Consider the following 21,863-nt stretch of genomic DNA (forward strand, 5'->3'; position numbering starts at 1 on the left):
CAGGAATAACAGGAGGTGTATCAAGTTTTTCATAAGTTTTTAGTTTTCAAGGCACTATGTGGTTTTGCAGCCGTGTTCTGTTCTGTCACTTGTGTGCCTGTCATTTCCTAACAGTTCATTTCTGTCAAGCCAACTGGTGCATGAATTACCCAATGCTGTTTTGTGCGATTCCTCTTTGATAGACCAAAGTGATTTTTCCATGACTGAGAAACCCCCTTGCATTTTAATGGGATCAAAGAGAAGGCCCATTTTTGGTTTCAGTTAATCCCAGGCTAAGCCACTGTAAATGTTTCCAGGTCTTTCAGTATTGCTTTTTTCAGATTTCTAATATGACACATGGCTATATGTGTTTGTGGGTAGCAGTGGCCTGATGAATCCCCCCTCCTTTGCATTGGCTTTTTGAAATTGAGTTCAAGTCAATGCTACTGTTGGTACATTAAAGAACAGCCTGCTTTTTAAAAACAAATCTGCCACTTGGATCACGTCTTTTTTGAAGCAGCAAACTGTTTTCTTTTTTTCCTTCTCCCCCTAAGATTATTGCCATGTAATAAATTCTTTCAAAAAACAGCTCCATCTGTAGAAATAGCTGTAGAGACACAGCATCAAAGGCACACAGGCAGTGGAAATCCAGGTGAGTCTATCATGTTTTCATGGTCAGAGTGCCATGTGGAGCATGATAGAAACTCTTGCTGAATTATAAAACATAGCATTAAGAAACTGTGTTACTAAAGCTGTCTTCTGCCTGTCCACATTTCACTGGAAACAGTCCTGGGCTTGCTGGGAGATAGGTTTGATTGTCTCATTGGTTTCTTCTTTCTTCTGAATTCGATAAATCATTTAACACATTGTATTTGTTAACAGGTAAACCATATTTCAGAGGCTGAAACGATGCCTCAGTGACATTTATATTTTGAATTCTGTTGTTACATAAGACTTGGAAGGCATTCGGTGTTGTATTTGGTAGTATCTATGTGCTACCTAAGTAACAGAACAAATTATAATTTGCCTTATTTCTTGCCGTATACTAAGTAGGACTGTTTTTGCAGTGTGCAGATACAAAATCAGGAACTACATCTAAAATACCTTTGGGGCATTATTGCAAATTGTGTCTTTTGCAGGCTACACATTTGTTTTGGTATCTAGCTCCTGGGGGACATTGGCAGTAGGTTGCATCAAGCCCCTATAGAATGGCTGGTGCTGGTTTCACAGCCATTCTGATACTGGACTGTTGAAAGAGGGACTTGGAAAACACAGCAAGGAAGTGTAGAAAACTGCCAAATTAAAAAAAAATAATAGTACAGCAGAAATAGTTCAGTCTGTTTTTTAAAAAAAGTGCTTACATCTGCTGGCTTGAGAAGGGTAAATAAGAGTAAGTTTATGTAAGTGGTGAGATCCATGGCCAGTGGCAGCTCCCTGGACCACAGGAGCTGCTCCACTGATCTCCCACTCCTGGGGCTCCTAAAGCTTTTCCTAAAAAGCCAGTGCAGTATCCTCTTGCAGTTATTGCTCATGCTGGGGTTTCTCAAGGTGAACAAAATGTTACTGCTGTTAAAATGATAAACTTAGTCCAGTCCTAGCTCAGTCAAGATGGGCACAGAACAGGTTGTTCCCTGCAAGTCGGAACAACGCTGATAATGTTTGGCAGGAATAGCAAATACACATTAATATGTGCATTATGATAACAGAGAGTCTGTTCTGAGGTTTCTATTATTTGATGCTAATAATTCATCCTTGGTTTTGAGGTGATTCCTGAAAGAAGCTGTCGTTTTCCTCCAGTGAACGATCTTTCTTGAAAGTCTCTCATTTTTAAAACAGAGCTTTTAGACACTTTATTTTTACCATGTAAAATCCAGCAGTTTTATTGTATTGAAGTTTACCCTGCCAGGACTTTCTAGCACCAGATTTTTTTCATTTGAAAATAGTGAGGGTTTTTTGTTGTTTGTTTCTTAGTAATTCATATGCAGCATTTAAGGAAAGCTTAATTAACTCCAGCATGCAGCGAGAGGAAACAGTGCTCAGCAATTGAGAATATAATTAGTTACATTTATACAGAAGTGATTGTATTACCTTAACCCCTTTTTAAATTTTTTTTTTTTTTTTTTTTTTTTTTTTTTTGGAGGAGCTTGGTGGCTAGGAAGGGATGGCAGGAACAGGCTCTGTAAAAAAAAAAAAAAAAAAGAAAAAAAAGTGGAGAGAGTAAAAATGTTTCCATGGGTCTGGAAAACAGAAATATAATGAGCTATCTCTGTTTCTTTGTACGTCTGGAGCAATGGTCTTACTCTTAAAATGCCTTGACAGAGTCAGAGGTTAAACATCAGCTTAAGGAGGTTTGCAAAGCTTGGAAAAGCTGTAAAGCTGAGTCCTATTCTCAAGGTGTAAACGTAGGACCAGGCTGATCCTGGATACAAAGTCTTTTTACTGTTTTTTATTAAAATATTTTGTTACTTCTGCTGCAGATTAACATTGGTTTGAACATTTTCTCTCTTAAGTATTGTTCAGTCTTCCTCATTAAAGAAACATTTCCTCGGTAATAATAGGTTCCATATGTAGATGTACTATGTATGTAAAATGATACATATTAATATAAGTAATCACACATGAAAATGTGGGTTTTTTGCTTTTTGCCATGTAATGACTCTTCCCGCTCCAGCCTTCTGCCCCCAAAACAAGCAGAACAACAAGAAAACCCACTGAAAGGAAATTTGCAGTTTAAATAGTTTTACTTAAATACTTATTTCATTAAAAAGACGACCTATAAAAAGCCAAGTTATCTTTTGAAATCTCATGTATTTTGTTCCTGTTTTGTGTATTCTTTTAACAAAAGGAAGATTTCCACGTCTTCTGCTTAACTCTTGTAACGTGCTGCAGTCAGGCAGTTTGGCTGAAGAGATGTTCTGCAGACACCCTACAGCAGATGAGCTTGCCAGCTTCTGCAGGGTGGACGACGTAGGGGGGGAGGCAGGGGAGAGCTACAGGTATTCTTCACACCTGGCACTTACATGTGGAACAGCTTTTCAAGGATTAGCAGAACCATTTCCTAAAGCAAAAGGGACACATCAGATTTTTCTTTAACCCTGAGGTTGATGACAAAAAATAAATAATCCTGAATAAGATGAAGTTGTACAGGACAGAGCTGCCTCACTGACATAGAAAAACTGTTATTAATTTCACGTTTATAAATTTTGCTTCAGGCTTTCTTCTGGTAAAAAAAAAATTTCTTTAGAAATGGTAAATTGAATAATTTGTTTAGTTTTGTGTGTTAAGTTTTTTTCCATTGGAAATAGAATTCAGAATGTTACAGCCTGAAAAGATTTGAAGTATTTCAGTTCAAAACTACTTTTTCAAGATTTCCTTTCAATTTTGTTGGTAGGTGTAATGGGTGAGGTTGAATTTGACCCTTTATTTGGGTTTGGATTAAATTATATCTTCTGATTGGGAAATACTCTATTCTCCATTCAGCAGAAAGCTTTTACAATACCACTTTTGGATGAACCTAAAATTAGAGGGAATTTGGTTTTCTGAAACAGAACACAAAAAAGATTTTTTTTTTTTTTATAGATGGCACTTTTACTTCAGCATCAACATCCATGTAGCACTGATAGCCTGCAGCCTAACTTTCACATGGACCCATGTGCTTATGTTCTTCTGTTTATATTGACTCCAGCGCTTTCTATCTTGGGTAGAAATGATGAAGTTGTAGGAAATAGGCTTTAGAAAGCCTATAGAGGAGTATTTAGTTGATATGTATCTTAAAACGTATTCTGTTCTGAAAATGTATTTAAATGATTGTATGATTATACATAGTTGTGGGTGACTAATCTAGTCTATTGCTGCAGGTCATGGGAATAGTCATAAAAAGTATTCCTTCTGACCGTGAACCCGGATGCATGCTTTCCTGACATGTTTCCCATATGCTCTGCAGGTAAACACTAAATCAGATAGAGGAGAATTAAGGAAAGAGAAGCGGGTAAGCAGGTATTCTGCAGCACTAAAACTGCAGCCTGGCGTGGTTTGAAGCTGTGACTTGGTTTCTCTCAAAAGCAAAGAAAAGTGGAACAAAGATGGTGTGCAGACCTGGGAACCCACTGAGGTATAGGCATTGACAAAAAAAACACGTAATTAAAATCTGTATCAGGAAAGCATTGATGGAAGAGCAGAGAAAACCAGTCTCCTCCAGAAGTGGCCTGACACTCACTCACTTCTGCTTAGTGCTGCAGCACTTCTCTGCAGACTTCACCCTGCACACTCTTTTCCTGAAACCAGAGTGGTTTTAGGGAATCACTGGTTCCATTTTGGCGTGTCACGGTTCCTGTCATTATTGACTTTGCCTGGCTGTACCTCACAGGGCGTATCTGTCCATCAGACACATCGTTCTCCACGTGCTTCTGCGCTCAGTCCTCGCTGTGCACGTTGGCAAACCTGAACCAGGGAGACAGGGACATAGCAGGTCATCTCTGTGGGGTCTGGTGTGGGGCCAGAGCAGTGAGGACTGCAAAAATGCATTTTCTATTGCAGCTAAGAGCATGTTTGCTCCTGAGTTACCAACTTTGTCCACTGGCTGTGGGAGTGGGAGGGCTGGAGCTGTGCTTGGCAGGAGAAAACATATTTTGATGTTATCACCTCAATATACACCAAGAGCTTCAATCTCAAGTACTCATTTGCTTGCTCTGTTTATCTGTTTTACTCAACTTACCTTTAGTTCCAGCTGGGGAATTAGACCCAAGGCTCTGCAGTGTTGTTCCTCAGTACTTGTAGCCTAGGCAGTATTTCTTTTAGCCACCATGATAATTTCTCCATCACTGAAAGGGGGAGTTTTGTAACTCCAGTATCTTAGGCTGGGAAATTTGCTCTTGGGTGCAACTCACACAGGCCTTTGGTGCCCATGCAATCCCTATGGTTTTCCTAACGTCCTTGCCTTCCTTCATGGGCTGAAGAAAGTACAAGCTTTCTGTGGGAAATGATTGGGAGATTAGAGAGAAGAAGTTGGTTTCGGTCCAAAGGGTGGTGATATATATTAGCACCGTTTATAAGATAAAGCCAAATCTCTATTCTCTGTTACCTCGTGAGACTTCAGCCTAGGGCTAAATGCAGCCACAGACAAATGCTCTTTCTTGTACTTCTGAGGGCACGTCAATGTGAGGAAGTTATCCTGGAATGAGATAGGGTGTGAATGTAAATGCAGTAGCTGTTCCAGCATAACATCCTGTGGAGACAAGGTCTTGGTGAAGTGAAAAAAAGCAATGGAATTACTTCAGTGGAAGCTGAGGACACTGAGCCCCCCTGAACTTCCCCCTAGCAGCCAGTCCTGTGGGCAGAGGACCATCTCCCCAGCCCTCATTTTTTTGGTGGGGATCCAAAGTCTGACCACCTTCGCACTGGCTGCTATTGCTGTCAACGTGACTTGTGGAAATTCTGATTTACTGCTTATTTTATCAGGTGTCAGAATGAGGTTGAGGTCGAATAATGGCCAACAGTGTTACACCAAGTAACTTGTGAATGCAAACCATCGTTTGTCACTTATGGAGGATGTTTTACCTCTGCCATCTCTTACTGGTTTTTGTCACTCCTACAGGTAACTCAGACTTTGATATCTCTGCAGGTTTCTAAGGTCTGTTGCTCTTGAAGCAGTGCAAAAGGAAAACTGCTGCAAGGAGAAAATGTCTACTTGCGCTTTTCTCAGAAAAAGAATGAACCATTAATATACTTTTTGCAGTGTCAGAGAGGTGTTCGTGCACGTGCTCTTCTCGTGGTTCTCCGGGAGTTAAAATCACCTTTTTTAATGCTTGTGAAGTTGCTACACCAGTTTTTAGGCCTATGCTCTGTGATTCAGTTGTTACCTGTTCTTTATGGTCTGCTGAAAATTAGTGTTTATTTTTCAAGTGCCTTTTTCCAGATTAAGTAGAGCATTAATTAGCCAGCGTGAGGAACAGAGTGCATTATTCTACCGCAGCTTTCCATCATGTCAAAAACTCATTACCAGATGTAGAGATCATAAACAAACACACATGGCTGCTGCGGGTAAATCTTCTGCAGGATAAATTACTACTGATCTCTTCTGATTAGATCACTTTGTCTTCCAGCTCATTAATACACTTTCAACCATGAAGAATATTTAGGTGCTAATAACTCATAAAGCAATACACAGGAGAGCATTAACTTTCTGTATTTGTTAAACATCTTTCAGCATTTTTTTTCCTTTTTTTTTTTGTCTTAAAAGAGCAGTTGCATAGTCAAAATCTTCCCTCAGAACCGGTATTTGCTTCTGCAAAATAGGCCTATAGCGGGATGTATAAATAGTCTTCCCAAAGCCACACAAACGTGAAGCTGCAGAAACCAATCTGAAATTATTAGGCCAAAGCCTTTGCTGACATGATCCCCGTGGAGTTAGGCCAGCAGATAAATTGGCCTGAGGACAAATAAACCTAATGAAAGCTGGGAATTGCTAATTTGGGACCCAGCCCTGCCTGTTACCGAGGTGTTATATCCCAGCACAGTAACTGCCATGGCAGTCCCTGGGCACAGTCCCTGCCGTGCCAGGTCCCTCAGTGGCTTCTGTCACCCTTCGCTACCTGGGGGCAGAACAGGGGCAGTGGGACCCCATGCTCAGAGCAACGGGGTTCCAAGGAGAAATGTACCTGCATCAGGTATTTAACAAGCTTAGATGTGAAATGCAGACAGGTTACACCTTGGGAACAGAAGATTTGGGTGACTGTGAAAATGATGGGTGGTAATTTGTAGAAGATCTTTATGTTAAATATACAGGAGTTTGGGAACACAGGGTACCACTAGTTCTGATAAATGCTTTGCCCATGGTAACCTCGCTGTAATTAGTTTAACTATTTAATGTTAATGCTGCATTTAACATCTAAAGCACCAAAGAAATGTGACACACTGGTATTAATCACAGCTCCTTTCTGTTACCAGTGCACGTATTTTAGCATTCATAAATGCATTGATTGACTCCTGCATTAGAAACTCTCTAGTTCTAAGTATTCCTGAGTCCAGAGCTTTGCAGAACCAGTAAATGCCATCCCTTTAAAGCTGAAAAAGGTCCTGTTTGTTGATTGAACATGTTCTGCTCATTGATTTATAGCTTCCAATTAGCTTCCAATTATTAAAAGCAGATAAGTGTTTTGGAACGTATTTAGGCATGTGCTTCACTTCAGTCATGTTTACTGACGTCAGGGGAACCCGAAGCAGATGTGTGTGTGCTTTCAGGGATGCTTTCTTGAAACAAGGAGAGGAGAAGAAAGAGAATTCTCTCCTTCCCTTTTTGGCTCTCCTCTTTTCATGTGTGAGGAACATCTTGTGTGTCTGGTTTTGTTTAAATTCAAGGATGGCAAACCACCACATTCTGTGGAAACTTCCTACTTCTTCCCATCCTTCTTTACAGTTTGTTTTTTTCTTCTTGTTATTGATATTTGGGAACCTGCAGAGACAAAGTGATGTGAAACTTGGAGGTCTTCACAGAGGCGTTTATTCTAGTAGTGTTTGTATAAGGCCCTGTGTTCCCACTAAAGCCCCCCTAGTTCCTTCACTTGGTTTGCTTTTTTAAACACATGGCTTTGCATGGGCTAATGCTTCATTTGCAGGGGGTCTATCAGGAGAGGGGTACCAGGGAGATGGATAAGAGGCTCTCCCAGCTCACGACAGCTGACTTTGAATTGCCTCTTTATATTAAAATAGTGCTGCAAAAGCCTGTTTCTGTCTTTTATAGCTCTCATGAAATATACATACACAAGTGTATATACAGATCCTACTTTTTTAAAGGAAAAGAAATTGAGAGTCATTTTGTTTGGGGATTAACTTTTTTTTCAAACAGTGACATGTTTGCAACAGCCAGGCAGGATGTTTGCTGGATTCGCACGTGTATGTAACAGTGAGGTGGCTGTCCCTGCCTTGCCAGCTACTCAGAGATGTGACAGACCAAACAACTGCTAAATGACAGCACTGAAGATAATTTTGCCGACTTCTCAGGAAAGTGTAAAGACTAGACTCTTCCACTGTCTATGTTTAAGGGCTGTTTGCATTGCATCTAAAGTATTCTGTACCTTCTAAAGGCAAAGAGAGGAAGATTTTGTAAATAACAGTGTACATCGTTGTGGCATTAAGAGCTGAGTGACACATCCTTTTCTCTCTTTCAACCTTTGAGTTATCTTGACCCTATTTATAAAGTCTAGTGCAGATGGAGATTTCAGACCCCCCCTTCTGTGTGCAAAAATGTCAGCATAAACTCTCGTTGAAGCCATGTAAACTTCATCAGGATCTTCTTTTAATAGAGAAGTCATATTACAAAATACATCTGTTCCTAATAGTTTTAAGAAATGCCTTGTGGCAATTAAAGCAATTGCTTGCCTAGAAATAATACCAGGAAAATATCTAGCACATTTTTACTGTTTTTTCCCCTTCTAGATATATACTGTGTTAAAGAGCAGGATCAGCAGTCCATCAATAGTACATAAATTAAGAAGTCCCTTGGTGGCTGACTTAATAATCTAAGTAGTATGTATTAGCTAAAGGAGAACTGGAAAGCAGCGTGTGCATTTACTGTGTGGCTGATTTGCTGCAAGGCTGTCAGGCAGAACTTATGTATAAATCTTGCAAACTGAAAAAAAACCCTGATAAGATTACTGTGACATGACAAATGCCAACTATAAATAGATTTTTGACTTCCTGCTCATCTCTTCTCTCTCCTGCCCTTGGTACTGCGCTGTGGTGTAACAGGCTGCCAGGGCTGTGCAGCTCCCCCAGGTGAAGGTCAGCTCTTGATGTATTTTTGATCATCACATAAAGTTCTCCTGTTAGTATGTGGTCCCTGTTTTAACCTCTGTGCAGATTCCCCCGATTATCCCAAATCACTTTCACATGGAGCTGAGGTTAAGCTTTATTTCTCTTGGCTTGTCCCTTCTGTAGCAGACACTTCCTCTTCACTTTGAAAGGACAAAGCGATGTTCAGCTGCCTGGGCCTGCGCCCAGCATTTGATTTATACATTATTTAATTTCCTTTAGAAAATTGGAAGCAGAACTTTAGGAGTGGAAGTCAGTCCTTTTCATTTGTTTAAGGATCTTTTAGGGCTAATATAATCATCGATAGTAGATGTCAGCATGATTAGGGTGACTTAAGGTAAAGCAAAGAAAATTGAATATCAGGGGAAATTCTTTAGCAGTGGAGAGGGTGCCAAGATTTATAGCCATGCATGACATCTGTGGGCTATGAATTGTGCCATTAAAAAATGAAAATGGAAAATCAATGGGTTTTTGAGTGACATGTTGAAGACACCTGCCTCCACTTACTTCACAGCAGGCTGGGGCAAGAAAGGTTTGTACCCTTTGCGTGACATTTGCAATCGTTTCTTGGACTGCGCTGCTCTCTGGAACTTAATTCAACCAAGTAACTAATTCTGCAGAAATTCTTCAGTTAGTCCGGAGGTTTTCATTTGGGCTGACTCTGCATTCACTTCTGCAATTAGGTCTGCACATGCCGTGAAGTGACTGCCAAGACAATTTGAAAATTTCTCATGCAACAGAGTCAGGAAATTAAAAATTAACTCTGGAAAGGACATCATATAATATTTGGCAGTGTGGTTTGAATACTGTGTCCACTGAGGGGTGGAAGGTCTGCCTCTTACAAAAAAAAGAAAAAAAAAAGTATGAAAATTGAAATATGTCTTCTGTGAGATTTTGAATGATCTACAGCTGAGGGAAATACCAGAAGGGGAAAGGCCTGTAGCATACCTGTGCTTATGGGTGCAATACGAATTATTTGTGGCCTTTAATTTAGAGAAATAGCATGTAATGATATAGAGTGAGAGTCCCAAGTTATTTCAGGGCTCTGTGGTGGCATGGCTGCTTATGCAGGGTGGGAACAAGACTTCAGTGCTAGAATGTCACTGTGATGCTGCGCCCATTACCAAGTTGCTCAGAGTTCATAGAATGATAGAATGCTTCTGGTCGGAAGGGACCTCTAAAGGTCATCTAGTCCAAGCCCCCTGCGGGGAGCAGGGACATCTGCAACTAGAGCAGGTTGGTCAGAGGTCCATCCAATCTGACCTTGAATGTTTCCCTCATGGTATGCACTCAGTGACTCAGGGGACTGGGGAATTTTAGACCAGGAGCAGTGGGTCACATTTACCTGGGGACTCTCTGTTCAGTAGACACAACAGGGACACAATCGAGATGTATTGTTTGGAGGTTCTATTGAAACCATGAGTGGTTAGCTGAAGTGTGTTATTAATATGTTGTAATAATTGTTTTAGGACTTAATAACTCAAAATACTGGGTAGTTTTTAAGCGTGCAAATGTTAAAAGCAGTAGATTGAGGGTTGTCAAGTCAGAACACCAAGATCTTTATGGGGAAGCATGGGGGCTGCCCAACTGAAAGGACTACTTGCAAGGCCACCTGCACCAGTGAATGGCTCTCTGAGTGCCAGGCTCATCCTTTTCTTAACTAGAAGTCTTAAATGGGCTTTTGAATTGGCAGGTGAGTGAAAGAAGTTGCACAAGGGAAAGCATTTGGATGCAGGCTGAGTATGTCTCTAAACTCTGGTGTGTTTTAAACCCGCTTTCCACTGTGGTCTCATCCTCTCCCTGCCTTCAGATCCTTCCTCCCTTGTCTTCCTCCCTGCCTGAGTCCTGGGTGAGCCAGCTCAGGGTGTTAAAACAGCCAGAACCTCTCTCTTCTGTGTTCTTGGGTTAGGTTTCTGCTGCTTAGCACTTGAACAGGCTCATGAAGGGGCCAGATCAAAAAGAGGTGGTGAGCAGTACCAGAGGTTTAGACTGACTGTTGGGAAGCACAGGTCATGCTGTCACATCTGTCTTACTGCTATTTTATTGACTTTCTGTTCCATTAAAATATACCCCTTACATAAATCCTTAGCTCAAGGTAATTGTTGATACATCATTTTTCTCATTTCATACATTTATATCATGCTTTTTTTTTTTTTTCCTGCTGGAATTACTTCTTTTCTTGCACAAGCAAAACTTGTGTTAAAAATTACTTTTAAGTTCTTTACCAGCCTCTTTGCTTCCTCCTTTAGGAGTAATAACTGTACATGGAGGTATCTAGCTGTGGCTGCCAGCAGTGCTTTCTAGGTCTGACTGTCTTCCCAGGCATATTCTGCCTCCCTGGAATACAGGCATGCAGTAGCCCTCCTCCCTGATTTTCCTGGGAAACATGAGCGGCTGGGTACCTTGGGAAGCTCCAAGAGGTTAACTTGGAAACAGCCTGAAATTCCTCGAGCATTCTACTGAGGAAATAGATACTCCACAGGAGACATCTCACACCTTCCAGGAACTGAGAACTCAATAAATAAAAGCAAGAGAGCTTCCATGAAGGACATTATTCATCTTGGAATCTAAAGGCCCTGCACAACAAATGTCTTTCTTTACGCCCTGCCTCGACTCGGGATATGAATGCATGTGTAAATAGCCATGTGGAGACACAGAAAGTATCTGTCTCCCTTATTCTCCTAGGATTTATGTGCTTTCTATCCAAATAGGTAGAAGGAGATTTGAAGATTTGCTAGACTTTCTGGCCATCATTTTTAACTGAGTTTGTTTGTTTTGCCTGTATTGCATATGGTATCTCATATGCAGGTAACTCCAAATACAGTTGCTCTTAACCTGCTATGCAAGATCCAAATCAGAGATAATATTTGTCATAGCTCCTAAGACAGGATGACATAGAAATTTTTTTAAATTTTTTTTTTCTTTCCTTTTTGTGGGTTCTTTCCTTTTGGGTGGATTCAAACGCTTAGGGCCTTAGGGATCTTTAAATGGTGAGATAATATAATAGAAACGCTGCTGAAGATGAAAGACAGTCCTAGACTGGCTGTGCTCTACTGACCAAAAAAATATTTTGAGGGAAGGGAGGACACCTCTCCCAATTCCTTTTGCAGGTTTGCTTTCATTTGCTTTGCTTTGATAGGAGTCTAAGGCCTGTGCTACTCTCCTAGGTTAAATGTGAGAAAGGAATTAGGGGTTTGAGAAGGAAAGGCATGAATTATTTTCCAGGGCAAGCAGTACAGGATATGCTGAATTTATCGCCCAGCTTCATATCTGCCTGCCTCAAAATCTGAAAAGCAAGCAAAGGCAACAACTGCTTAACACCTACTCTAGGGTAGATTTCATAAGGTAGAAGCTGCCAAATCTGTTCTGTAGTTTCTTCTTTTGTTTTGCTTTTCTAGAGAGAAACTCATGACAGCTACAGCTAATGATGTCTTCCAAGTCTTCTAGTTTGAAATTTTTAGTTGCATATGTCAATCTGCTTTGCTAGCTGCATTCAGGAAAATAGCCTTGGCTCTGTGCAGGTCCTCTGTAGTAACAGCACACTGTGAGTGAGAACACAGGATTCTGTTAATTACTTTTAATTAAAATGAGTGCATGCACACGCACACACACATACACGTATGTATAGAAAGACTGTTTTTCTAGTGGCTTGGCTTCCTTTTCCTCATTGAAGGGAAGAAGTGAAACTTTCTCATTAAATGTTTATATAAAAATGAAATAATTCGAGGTTAACCAGAAATGCAGCTTAATGTTGTATAGAAACATGTGTGTGATTTTTTTTTCTTTTCTTTTCTTTTTTTTTTTTGTTGCACAAATATAGCTGAAACTTGAAGTTGGCAGAGAGTGCTGTTTAAAAATATTTAGTCCCAGCATGTAAAAACTTGTTTTGTTACGGAATTCCTTTGTGAAAGGTGCAGCTTTGCCACGTCTCTGCCAGAGTGATGGGAGCCACATCGACAGAGTGAGCTTTGGGAAAGTGCTGCCTTTTGGGCTTGTAGTTACAAAAGTTAAATTGGAATTTACATGTTTTTATATACTGCTTGGAAGGATACCACGTAGTAATATTTTTTAAGAGAGTGGAAAGAAGAAAAAAGAAAGCTTGCAGATGGAGTTAAAGCTTCGCTCTGTTAGAACATGTCGGGAGGAGCAGAGGTATGTGTGATGACACTTAGCATGTACCACTGAAGGCTCTGGTTTATTCTCTTTAGCTGTCATCATGTGCTGTAGTTATGATACATATGCTTAGTTTTGGCTACATACCTCATCTTTCCCTTCTCTTCTCTGGGCATGTTTAAGCTTTATAGAGTACTAAGTGCTACTGATATATGTGATACTGTCTGCTGCCCAGACACAGTCATTGCTCAGGTTTTGGTACTGTAAGAGCAATTAAATGCAGCATTTGCTGGTCACAGCTGTCTTCTTAATTGCTGCCATGATGCTGTTGTGCCACAGGAGCAAACAGCTGGTTGTGTGGCCCAGCCCCTGGCCGTGTGACACGCCAGCCTCTCTGGCACCCAGTGATTGCAGCAGGTAGATGGTGAATCTGAAGCCTGGCCCTCCTGGCTGAGACCAGGAGGAGGGGGCAGATGGTGAACTTGGTCTCTGCTGCAGCCCCCCAGAGCAGCTGTAGCCACCATGGAAAGAGCTGAGTGTGAGTCGTGGTCCTGGTCAGGCCAGAGGTATACATGTGGCACCACCAGTTCCTGTCCCAGTGCAGCACCCCAGGTAAGCCATGGACACCCACATGCGTGGTCACAGGAACAGCAGTCTGCAAAATCACACAAAGAAGCAAACTATAGGTTAAATAGTGAAGATTCAGGCAGTCTGTTCTGAACTAAGGTCACTTAGAGACATTGTTAGAGGAGATGGTTTTGTTCAATTACATTTCCTTCACTTCTTACAAAAGAAATCAGGAGTAGCAGAGATGGTTTACTCAGCCTGATGGATCAGAGTTACACATAATACCTGTCCTTTTTATTTCAGTATTGCTAAGGTGCTGCTTCATCACTACAGGCCCACTTTAAAGTAGACTATCCAGTATCTGCTTGTATTGAATGCCTCTTTCATAGACAAGAAAGAAAGAAATCTATGGTTTTATAAAAAATAATGTTTAATTCTAGCATGGCTGCAATACGAATAGGAGCTCATCTGTTCTGAGGCAGTTTTTGTGAATACAGAACCATAGATGTATGCTCTTTGACTTGAGAAAAATGAATAACACTTTAAAACACAGCTGCTTAGAGATCAAAGAAGTCTCTGTCACAGTGAGGCTTTTAGGTGGCTCCTGAGTGCCTTACACTCTTTAGTTAGGGAAGTTTTACAGAGAAACAATCGCATATTAAGTAAATTCACTACAAAGCTCCAGTGGTAGGTGCAGTACATGAATCTGAGGAATGAATGGATACTGTATGAAAAGCATGGAGCTAATGCACTTTATCGTTTTCTGGTTGGAATAGATTATTTTCAAAATGCCCAAATGTGTCATCCATCCCACTTAAATCTACAGATCATAGAATGGAGCAGAATGAAGAGATACACATATGGCATGATTCTTTGTCTTTCATAGATGCCACCAAAATGTATTGCAGGGTGATTGGTTATTTCATAGTATTGGAAACTTTTTCTCCTAAACAGAGCAAGATATGTAGTGATCTGTAAGAATTTCTAAGAGAAGAGAGAAAAAAGGCATATTGTCTTTTGTTTTTGCGTTTTACCTCTTTTGTACATGAAACAGTAAAGTTGAAACACAAGAGAAGTACTAAGCCTTTTTGAAATACATCAAAACCTCCACCTCTCCCCAGCTAAAAGCCTCTCAGTGTAGCCCATTTGAAAGAAAAAATGGTACTCGTGACATCCTAAAGTAGTATTTTTATCTTTAGAAGGGGTATGTTGTACGAATGCGTTCTGCCTAGGGCACATCTCCCCAGCCCCGGCAGCATTGTGCTGCGGTACCTGAGCTAGTTCAGGCAGAGCACCACATGCAGCAGCAGCAGCAGTGTGGGGATGCTAAAAGAGGGTAAAGGAGCACAAAATTTCACAAGGCAACCCAACAGCTCCCCAGAGGAAGAGGCATCCCTCTTATTGGGCTCTGCACCACTGCCATGCCAACTGGTGCTTATGAGTCCATCTCGATACCCCAGTGGCAAGCTAAGGCTGCTGCTTCCCCCTCCCCCCCTTTTTTTTTTCTGGATTAGTTTCTGATGGTCCCGTGCATTGAATCAGTTAGTGAAAGCTCCAGCTTAGTGCTGGAGCCAGCACAAGAGAGGGGTGGAGGGGTGGGAGCCCGCAGCGGGTGGTGCCTGCACAAAGGAGAAGGGGAAAGAGGCACCGTGGCATCCCACGCTTTGAGCAGGAGTGACCTGCTGGGGTGGCAGAAACCTGGAGATATTTGCCATCTCTGCCCAGCACCGCTCTGAGCCTCCTACAGACCCCGTGCGGAGTGTTGTGTGCTGCTGGAGTCGCACTGAATCGAGATACTTGTGTCGGTTTTAGAATTCAGTCAGCAACACTTCCATCCTACTTCTTTTCAGCCTCTCTGCATATGGTACATCTTGTCCTGGTTTGTTTTCTCTCCTTATTTTGGAAAGCTGTCCGTGCCCACCTTGTTCCTCAGTCAGGTGATGACCCTGGCTCCTGAGAGCTTTCAGAATTCCCCGTTTTTGTGGGGTTACAGCTATTGCTCTCCACAGAGCAGCTGCTGCCGCAGGGGCAAGTGGAGGTGCCCGACATGGGATTTGCCTGAGTGAGAACCAGATGTCCTGACCCAGGACTTATTCTTGTCTTCTGTAAAATATGATGCATGGAGCTTTCATCTCTCCTTACCAGAGCGGGAGCGCAGACTCCCCAGAGCCGGGGAGCCTTCCTTGGCCGTGCCCATGGGCCGCAGCCTCGCAGGTAGCGCTCCTCCGGGGAGCACCACAATCTGCCCTATTCACAAACCACAGGGTCCTGTTCTGTTTCCAGGCTCCTAATCCCTCTTACACACAGCCCCTTACAACTCTGACTGGCGGGTTGGAGGAGCGAGTTAAAAAGGGAAGGAGAAAGGAGAATGCAGCACAATGTAGAGCCAGGCAGTGGCTGCCAGTTACAGCGCACACAATGGACACCAGCTGCAGCCCAATTAAACCCGACATTCACAGGTGCTCCCAACAGGCCCTGCACCAACAAAACCACTTGCTTGAAAATACCTAAGGCTTTAACACAGAAGCTCATTTCTTTTTTTCTTTTTTTTCTTTTTTTTTTTAATTATTAAAGATTCTTTAAAGCTATTTAGAGCACTTTAAATTCAAAGAAGCTGAAAAGGACTTTCAGTCCACTGGAAAGAGTCGGTGCTTAATGCCAGAATGGGGGAGAATCAGCCGAGCTGAATCGGCCAGTGTGTCCATTGGCCTCGGCAGAAAGATGGGTTATGCTGAACGCTGTTCATTCAGGGAGCTGGCACTGGGAATTTTATTGTTGTTAGGAGTGAAATGGGGAGAGAGGGAGGCAACGATGAGGTGTAAATCCATTTCTTTTTGAGACTCATCATTGTTTGCACCAAAGTGGTGAGCTTGTGTGTGGCTTTGCTTATTTCTGATTGGGGGGGTGTGAAAGGAGAACTGTAGTTCTTCTTCCCTCCCAGGAATACTTGATACCGTTGCCTTTTTGACTTTGAAATAGTCTTCCAAATTAGTTGTTTATTTTCTGATCTTAAAGCACTCATGCAGATGATAAATCAGTCCTTTAAACAATGATAATCTGTTTTAAATACACAAATTCAGAATTATTTCCATGCCAAGAGAGGACTGCAGGCAGCAGACTAATGCATGGGCCAGTAATTTGCTCTCATTCCATTAAAAATGAGAATCATGTTTGCTAAACTTTCACTATAATGTTAATAATAAGACTGGGTATGTTTTGGTACTAAATAGATTCAGTAGTATAGAACCACACCTGGCTGGTTATTCAGCTCTGCAGTAACACCTCACACCTCAGTAGTTATTGCTTAATTACCTGGTGCCTGCTCTGTTGCTGTTTAATCACTGTTGTTTCTGACAGTTGCCTCATGTCTTCATTACTGCTCTAACAGTCAGTGCTGAAAGCCACTAAATTCAGATGCAGTCAAGAATAACTATTTTGTCCTTCAAGGCATCAAGCTGCAATTTCACCTTTAGGACAGGACTAGGACATTATTCCTATTCCTTACAACACACAGTGATTGAAAAGTCTACAGGTTCTTTTGGTCCTTTTTTATACTGAAAAAGTAAAAACAATGGTCCCTTGGATTTTTTTTTTTTAAATAATTAAGAATTGTCTTAAAACTGTCAGATAAGTAATGCTGATTCATGGCATTCCCTTGTAGAGACAGGCAGAGGCTATTCATGCTGATAAATGCAATAGAGAGAAAAGAAAATCACCCAGGCTTCAAATTCACAAGTATACGACCTAAATTAGATATTGCCACTCAGGAAAAGATACTGGAGGGCAGTGTGGATGATTTTCTTGAGAAAAATCATCTCAGTGCTAATAAGATGGCAAATACAATAAGAGGAAGGGAACTGCAAACAACCCATAGATGCTGCTGTGCCCTGGCACGTTTCCCTGTGTGCCCTGCACAGCTTCAGCTGCTCAGCAGCAAGAGGATGGAGCAGAACTAGCAGAGACGATGTGGCAGACAGGCTGAAGGAGTTCCACAGGAGCAGGGACTGAATCACTGAGGACTCTTCAGCTTGCAAAGACTTGGCTGAGAGGGGATGAGACAAGACTGTAAAATCGTTGATGAGATGAGGAAAGTGAACAGGGAACCACAGATGAATCACTGTTCTCATAACACAGGTACTAGGAGGCACTTGCTGAAATTACCAGGTTTAAAGACAAATTTGTTCAAACTGTGGCATTTGTTACAGGATGATGTTGTGGAGGCCGAAAGAAGAAGTGATTTAAGAAAAGAATTGGGCAAAGTCATTGAGGATAGATCTGTTGCAAGGCTTTACAACTGATGATCTGAGGGTAGTGAAACACTGGCACAGGTTGCCCAGAGAAGTGGTAGAAGCCCCATCCCTGGGAGCAATCAAGGTCAGGTTGGATGGGGCTCTAGGCCACATGATCTAGCTGAAGATGTCCCTGCTCACTGTGGGGGGCCTGGAGTAGACCACCTTTAAACATCCTTTCCAACCCAAATGATTCTGTGATTCTATGAGCTAGATGTAGCCTCTGGGTGTGGAGTGTCACTAAGCCTGGGAAGGCTCCGTACCTTGAGGCAAAGCCACTGGATTTGTGCTTTGTTGTCAGCCCCTTCTGCTGCTTGCCCTCATTGCCTCACTTGACCCAATCTATGTTGTTTTTAATCTAGGCAGAAAGGCCATTTAAAAACCCTTCCGTTATTTGATCTAGTAAGAAGTGCCCTAATGTGACTGTGACAAGAAATATTGATGAAAACACAGTAATCCTTATCCCAGTAACACAGCAGATTTCACCAGGTGAATTCACTCTTGTGTCACTGTGGATGTATCACTACTTGTGTTTGCTTTCCACGAGTGATTTCACTTTACTAGCTAGTGAGAATTCTTGTGAGGACTTTTTACGTTTGCATACTTAAATGAAAAAAAATAATCAAACGTGCCTAGTTGAATCTCTTACCTCAGAAACTTGATACTCTGGGTTAGCCAGGGAATGGAAACACCACCATGTGACTTCTGTGGCCAGACCTGAGGGCCTAAATTTTAAACACTGTGCCATAATGCCTGCTGTTTAGTACTCAATAATACATAAAAGATTTAGTCCACAGAAATTCTGCATGTAGCCAGGAAAAGAGAGAATGATAACTCGTGCCTTAAAATTCTTTCTTCTTCTTTAACAGCAGCTGAAATGGTCCTGGGAAGCCAAAGAAAAAATCAGTTTCCTGGTGCTTCCTCATATCTAGTAATTTTTGGTGATCACAGAACTTGTGGTTCAATCTTCAAGAGTAAAATTAAAACAAGAAAAAAAAATCCTTTAGAGGATAATTATTGTCACTGTCAGCAATACTCTTGGCAGAGTACAGAGAAAATGTAAAAGCATCATCAGAAGTATCAGCTTATGGGCAAATTCATCCCAAGTATATCAGTGTACAAACAAAACAGAAAGAACTAAGACTGGCAGTGGTGTTCCTCCTTTCTTTGTATCTGCCAACTTGACAGTCTTCAGCTTCTCCTTCAGTAAAACATCAGCTCCTAAGAAGTGAACAACTTGTGCTGTAGTGAGACTCTGCTTCATCATTTTGATGCTCTAAGTCAGCAATGATCTCTTAAGAGTAGAGCAGGATGGTCAAAACTGCTGTACTGCATTTTGGCTTTTCTTGATGGTGCCTGTGAGACCCCCCCAAAGGTCTTTTCTTTGAGTGGAAAACCTGCCCTTAGTGCAGTATTTATTTATCAAGGTGAAATGGACTTCTTCAAAGACCAATGCAGGTTTAGAGTCCAGGATACTTGGGAGCTGTTTTTCCATCAACAGTCTTCTCCCTTTTGAAAGATTTCCTGGGTTTGAGAAGGGATGGGGGGAGTTTGATCTGGTTTGTATTTTTTTCTCTAAGTAGCTTTATATGTGTGCTAGAATTAGGGTGAAAGTCACACTGTCTACTTAGATAAAAAAACGGAGTGGAAAGACCAAGATTCCTCCGTTAACTTTCTAGATGATGTATTACTGATCTCCACAAGAAGCTGGTGCACTAAATCCTAGCTACGCTTCCACATTTAACTGTCTCTGTGTCCTGAAAAGCATTTAAATGCTTAACAGCCGTGTTTAGCTTCCCTGCTCATTAGAGCAGCACAGAAGTAATAGTAATATTGTTGTAACTTGACAAAGCCATCTAAATCCATGCATGTTTTCTTGTGAAAGCTTCCTAAACATGCTGCTAAATCCTCTAAAAGGCTACTAAACGGCTTTGGCAGCCATTAGCACGGCATAAGCAGGGAAACTCTTTTCAGTAAGTGAACAAACAGAAAATACACTGAATAGCTGGACAAATGTGTTTCAGCTGGCTCTTTCATTTACAGATATAAGGAAGCAGTCAATATCAATCACTGTTTTCCCTGTTGCACTGGAAATCACAATATCTCTTTTCATTCCACAAGCTCTTTTCACCACAGTAATGTGTCTTTAGAATGACACTGGCATCAGTCTGTTTCCGCTGTCTGAAGTCCAGAGAGCTTAAAAACACATTGCAGGGTAGGAGACCTTAACCCTCCTCCTCTTCCACACACCCCTCTCCTTCTTGCCTTGCTTTCTGGATTAATTGTTTTTTACTTCTTTCCCAGCATAAAGCTGAGAAAGAAGGGTGCCCGCAGAGCCTGGGAATATCTTCTCCTGTGCTTTGGGGGCAGAAAAACGTATCGCTGGGTGCTGGGGTTTTAATTCATCAGGTGTGGCAGGGAGTTTAACACGAGGTAATATGCTTATTGGGGTAATTTGCAACATACTGTCATATGAAATGTAACATTACTGTGGCTTGGATTTCAAGCTATATCCTGTTTCTTAGATGTCCTGGTCACCCACAACCTCATTTATTTAAAAAAAAAAAAAGTTGGAGAAACTGTCCTTACAAGCATCTGGCATTTGGAGCGTGTTGGTGTTCTTGCGTTCGCTTTCTTCCTTTCAGGTAATGTATTTTACAAAAATAACACCGTATGCTGGTTTTTTTAATTTTATTTTTATTATTTCTTTGCAGATAACAGCGGTCTGTAGAGAAGCAGCCCTTCTAGCCCTTCAGGAAGACATACATGCCAAATCTGTCATGGGACGGCACTTTCGGAGCGCACTGACGGTCGTGACCCCGAGGATTCCCGATTCGTTAATCCAGTTTTATGCAGATTATCAGCAGCAAAGTGGACTGCACACCCTTTGAAAGGCAAATTAATACATAGCCCTGTCCACGGCGTGCATGGCAAATTTCCTTTGTAAAGCTGTCAGAAAACAAAGAATTTTGTATCGTGGGTGGAGTGCCCAAAGTTAACTGAAGTGTGAAATCATAATAAATGCTCCTGTGGAGGTTTTGAGTGTAACAGATATCGTCCAAGACTTTTATATTTTACAATTTCAGTGGTATAATCTGCATTTTACAGATAGTAAGGTTGCTGGGTTAAGTCAGTTTATCTGAGTATGTATCTATTTATCAAAATATAATTATCAAATTCTGAATTTTTGATGGATTCTTGGCCCTAAAGAGAGTAGCAACAAATGTCTTCACTTACTGTTTCCATTTGTTCCTGCCTCGACCGCAGTTTAATCCCAGGGACTATCCCAGTGAGGCGCACGCCTGAGGAGTGGCTTCACTGCAAAAAATGCTGGAAATTGTTCTGAATCTTTTGATTTCTGATCTCCAGAAAAGCTGCAGAACAGGCTTTCCGAGATAGAGCTAAGGTATCCTGATTGATTACAGCGAGACATTTCTCTGTGGTCTTAAACAGCTCCTTTTTCACACATACTGGGAAGAAGGCACCACAAAAATTGTACATCCCTTGGTTAACCTGAAACCTCTGCTGGGCATCAGCAAAAGATTTTTTGTTGTTGTTTGTTTCCATCAAGATAAGTAGGAATGTTGATAGGTAATTTAAAGCTGGCCACTTAAAATCCAAATGAATCCTAATTAATGAATAAGAAAACCTGCTTGCAAAAAATGGTTATAAATGACCACAAAATAGTTCAGGGACAGATAAAATCTTTTCAGCTTATTTCTTTGTTATATCACCTGCTGAAACAATGATGGGTCCTTATGGGCTCTCTACTCTTGCACTTAGTGTGAAACACAGTTAAGCAACCTCATTTTCAGCTTTTTTCCCAGCAATGGAAAGACAGAGCTTTTCTATTTCAGGCATGAAAAAAAGAGTGAAAGGTAAAGCAAAACCAACACAAACTTTAACTAAAATTTTTAAAAAAGAAAGGTGATAAGAACCTGAATTTCAGTGGGTAATTCTGTGGTTTCCTGGTGTTTTGCAGGTAAAGGGAAGAATTTACAGATAAAAATCGTAGTCAAATCCTGCTTTCACTTGTTGGTGTAAGCAAGAAACGTAATTTCAGGTGCTATGTGAGGTTGGTTTTTGGATTTTTTTTATTGGTGGTTC

At 41.3% G+C, this 21,863-nt stretch overlaps 1 protein-coding gene across 1 annotated transcript in view; it reads left to right on the plus strand.

Moving 5' to 3' along the window:
- The window catches only part of SPATA5 (spermatogenesis associated 5), a gene marked incomplete at its 5' end in the record, with an annotated part of 190,376 nt that extends 169,729 nt beyond the window's left edge, over positions 1–20,647 (plus strand). Inside the window, one exon of the mRNA XM_008936145.1 lies at positions 20,471–20,647. Within this exon, the coding sequence (XP_008934393.1) occupies positions 20,471–20,647 (177 nt within the window). The remainder of the gene's footprint in view (positions 1–20,470) is intronic.
- Positions 20,648–21,863: the final 1,216 nt, after the last annotated feature.

The sequence above is a fragment of the Merops nubicus genome, unplaced genomic scaffold, assembly GCF_000691845.1.
Source record: "Merops nubicus isolate BGI_N331 unplaced genomic scaffold, ASM69184v1 scaffold8392, whole genome shotgun sequence".
Lineage (NCBI taxonomy): Eukaryota > Metazoa > Chordata > Aves > Coraciiformes > Meropidae > Merops > Merops nubicus.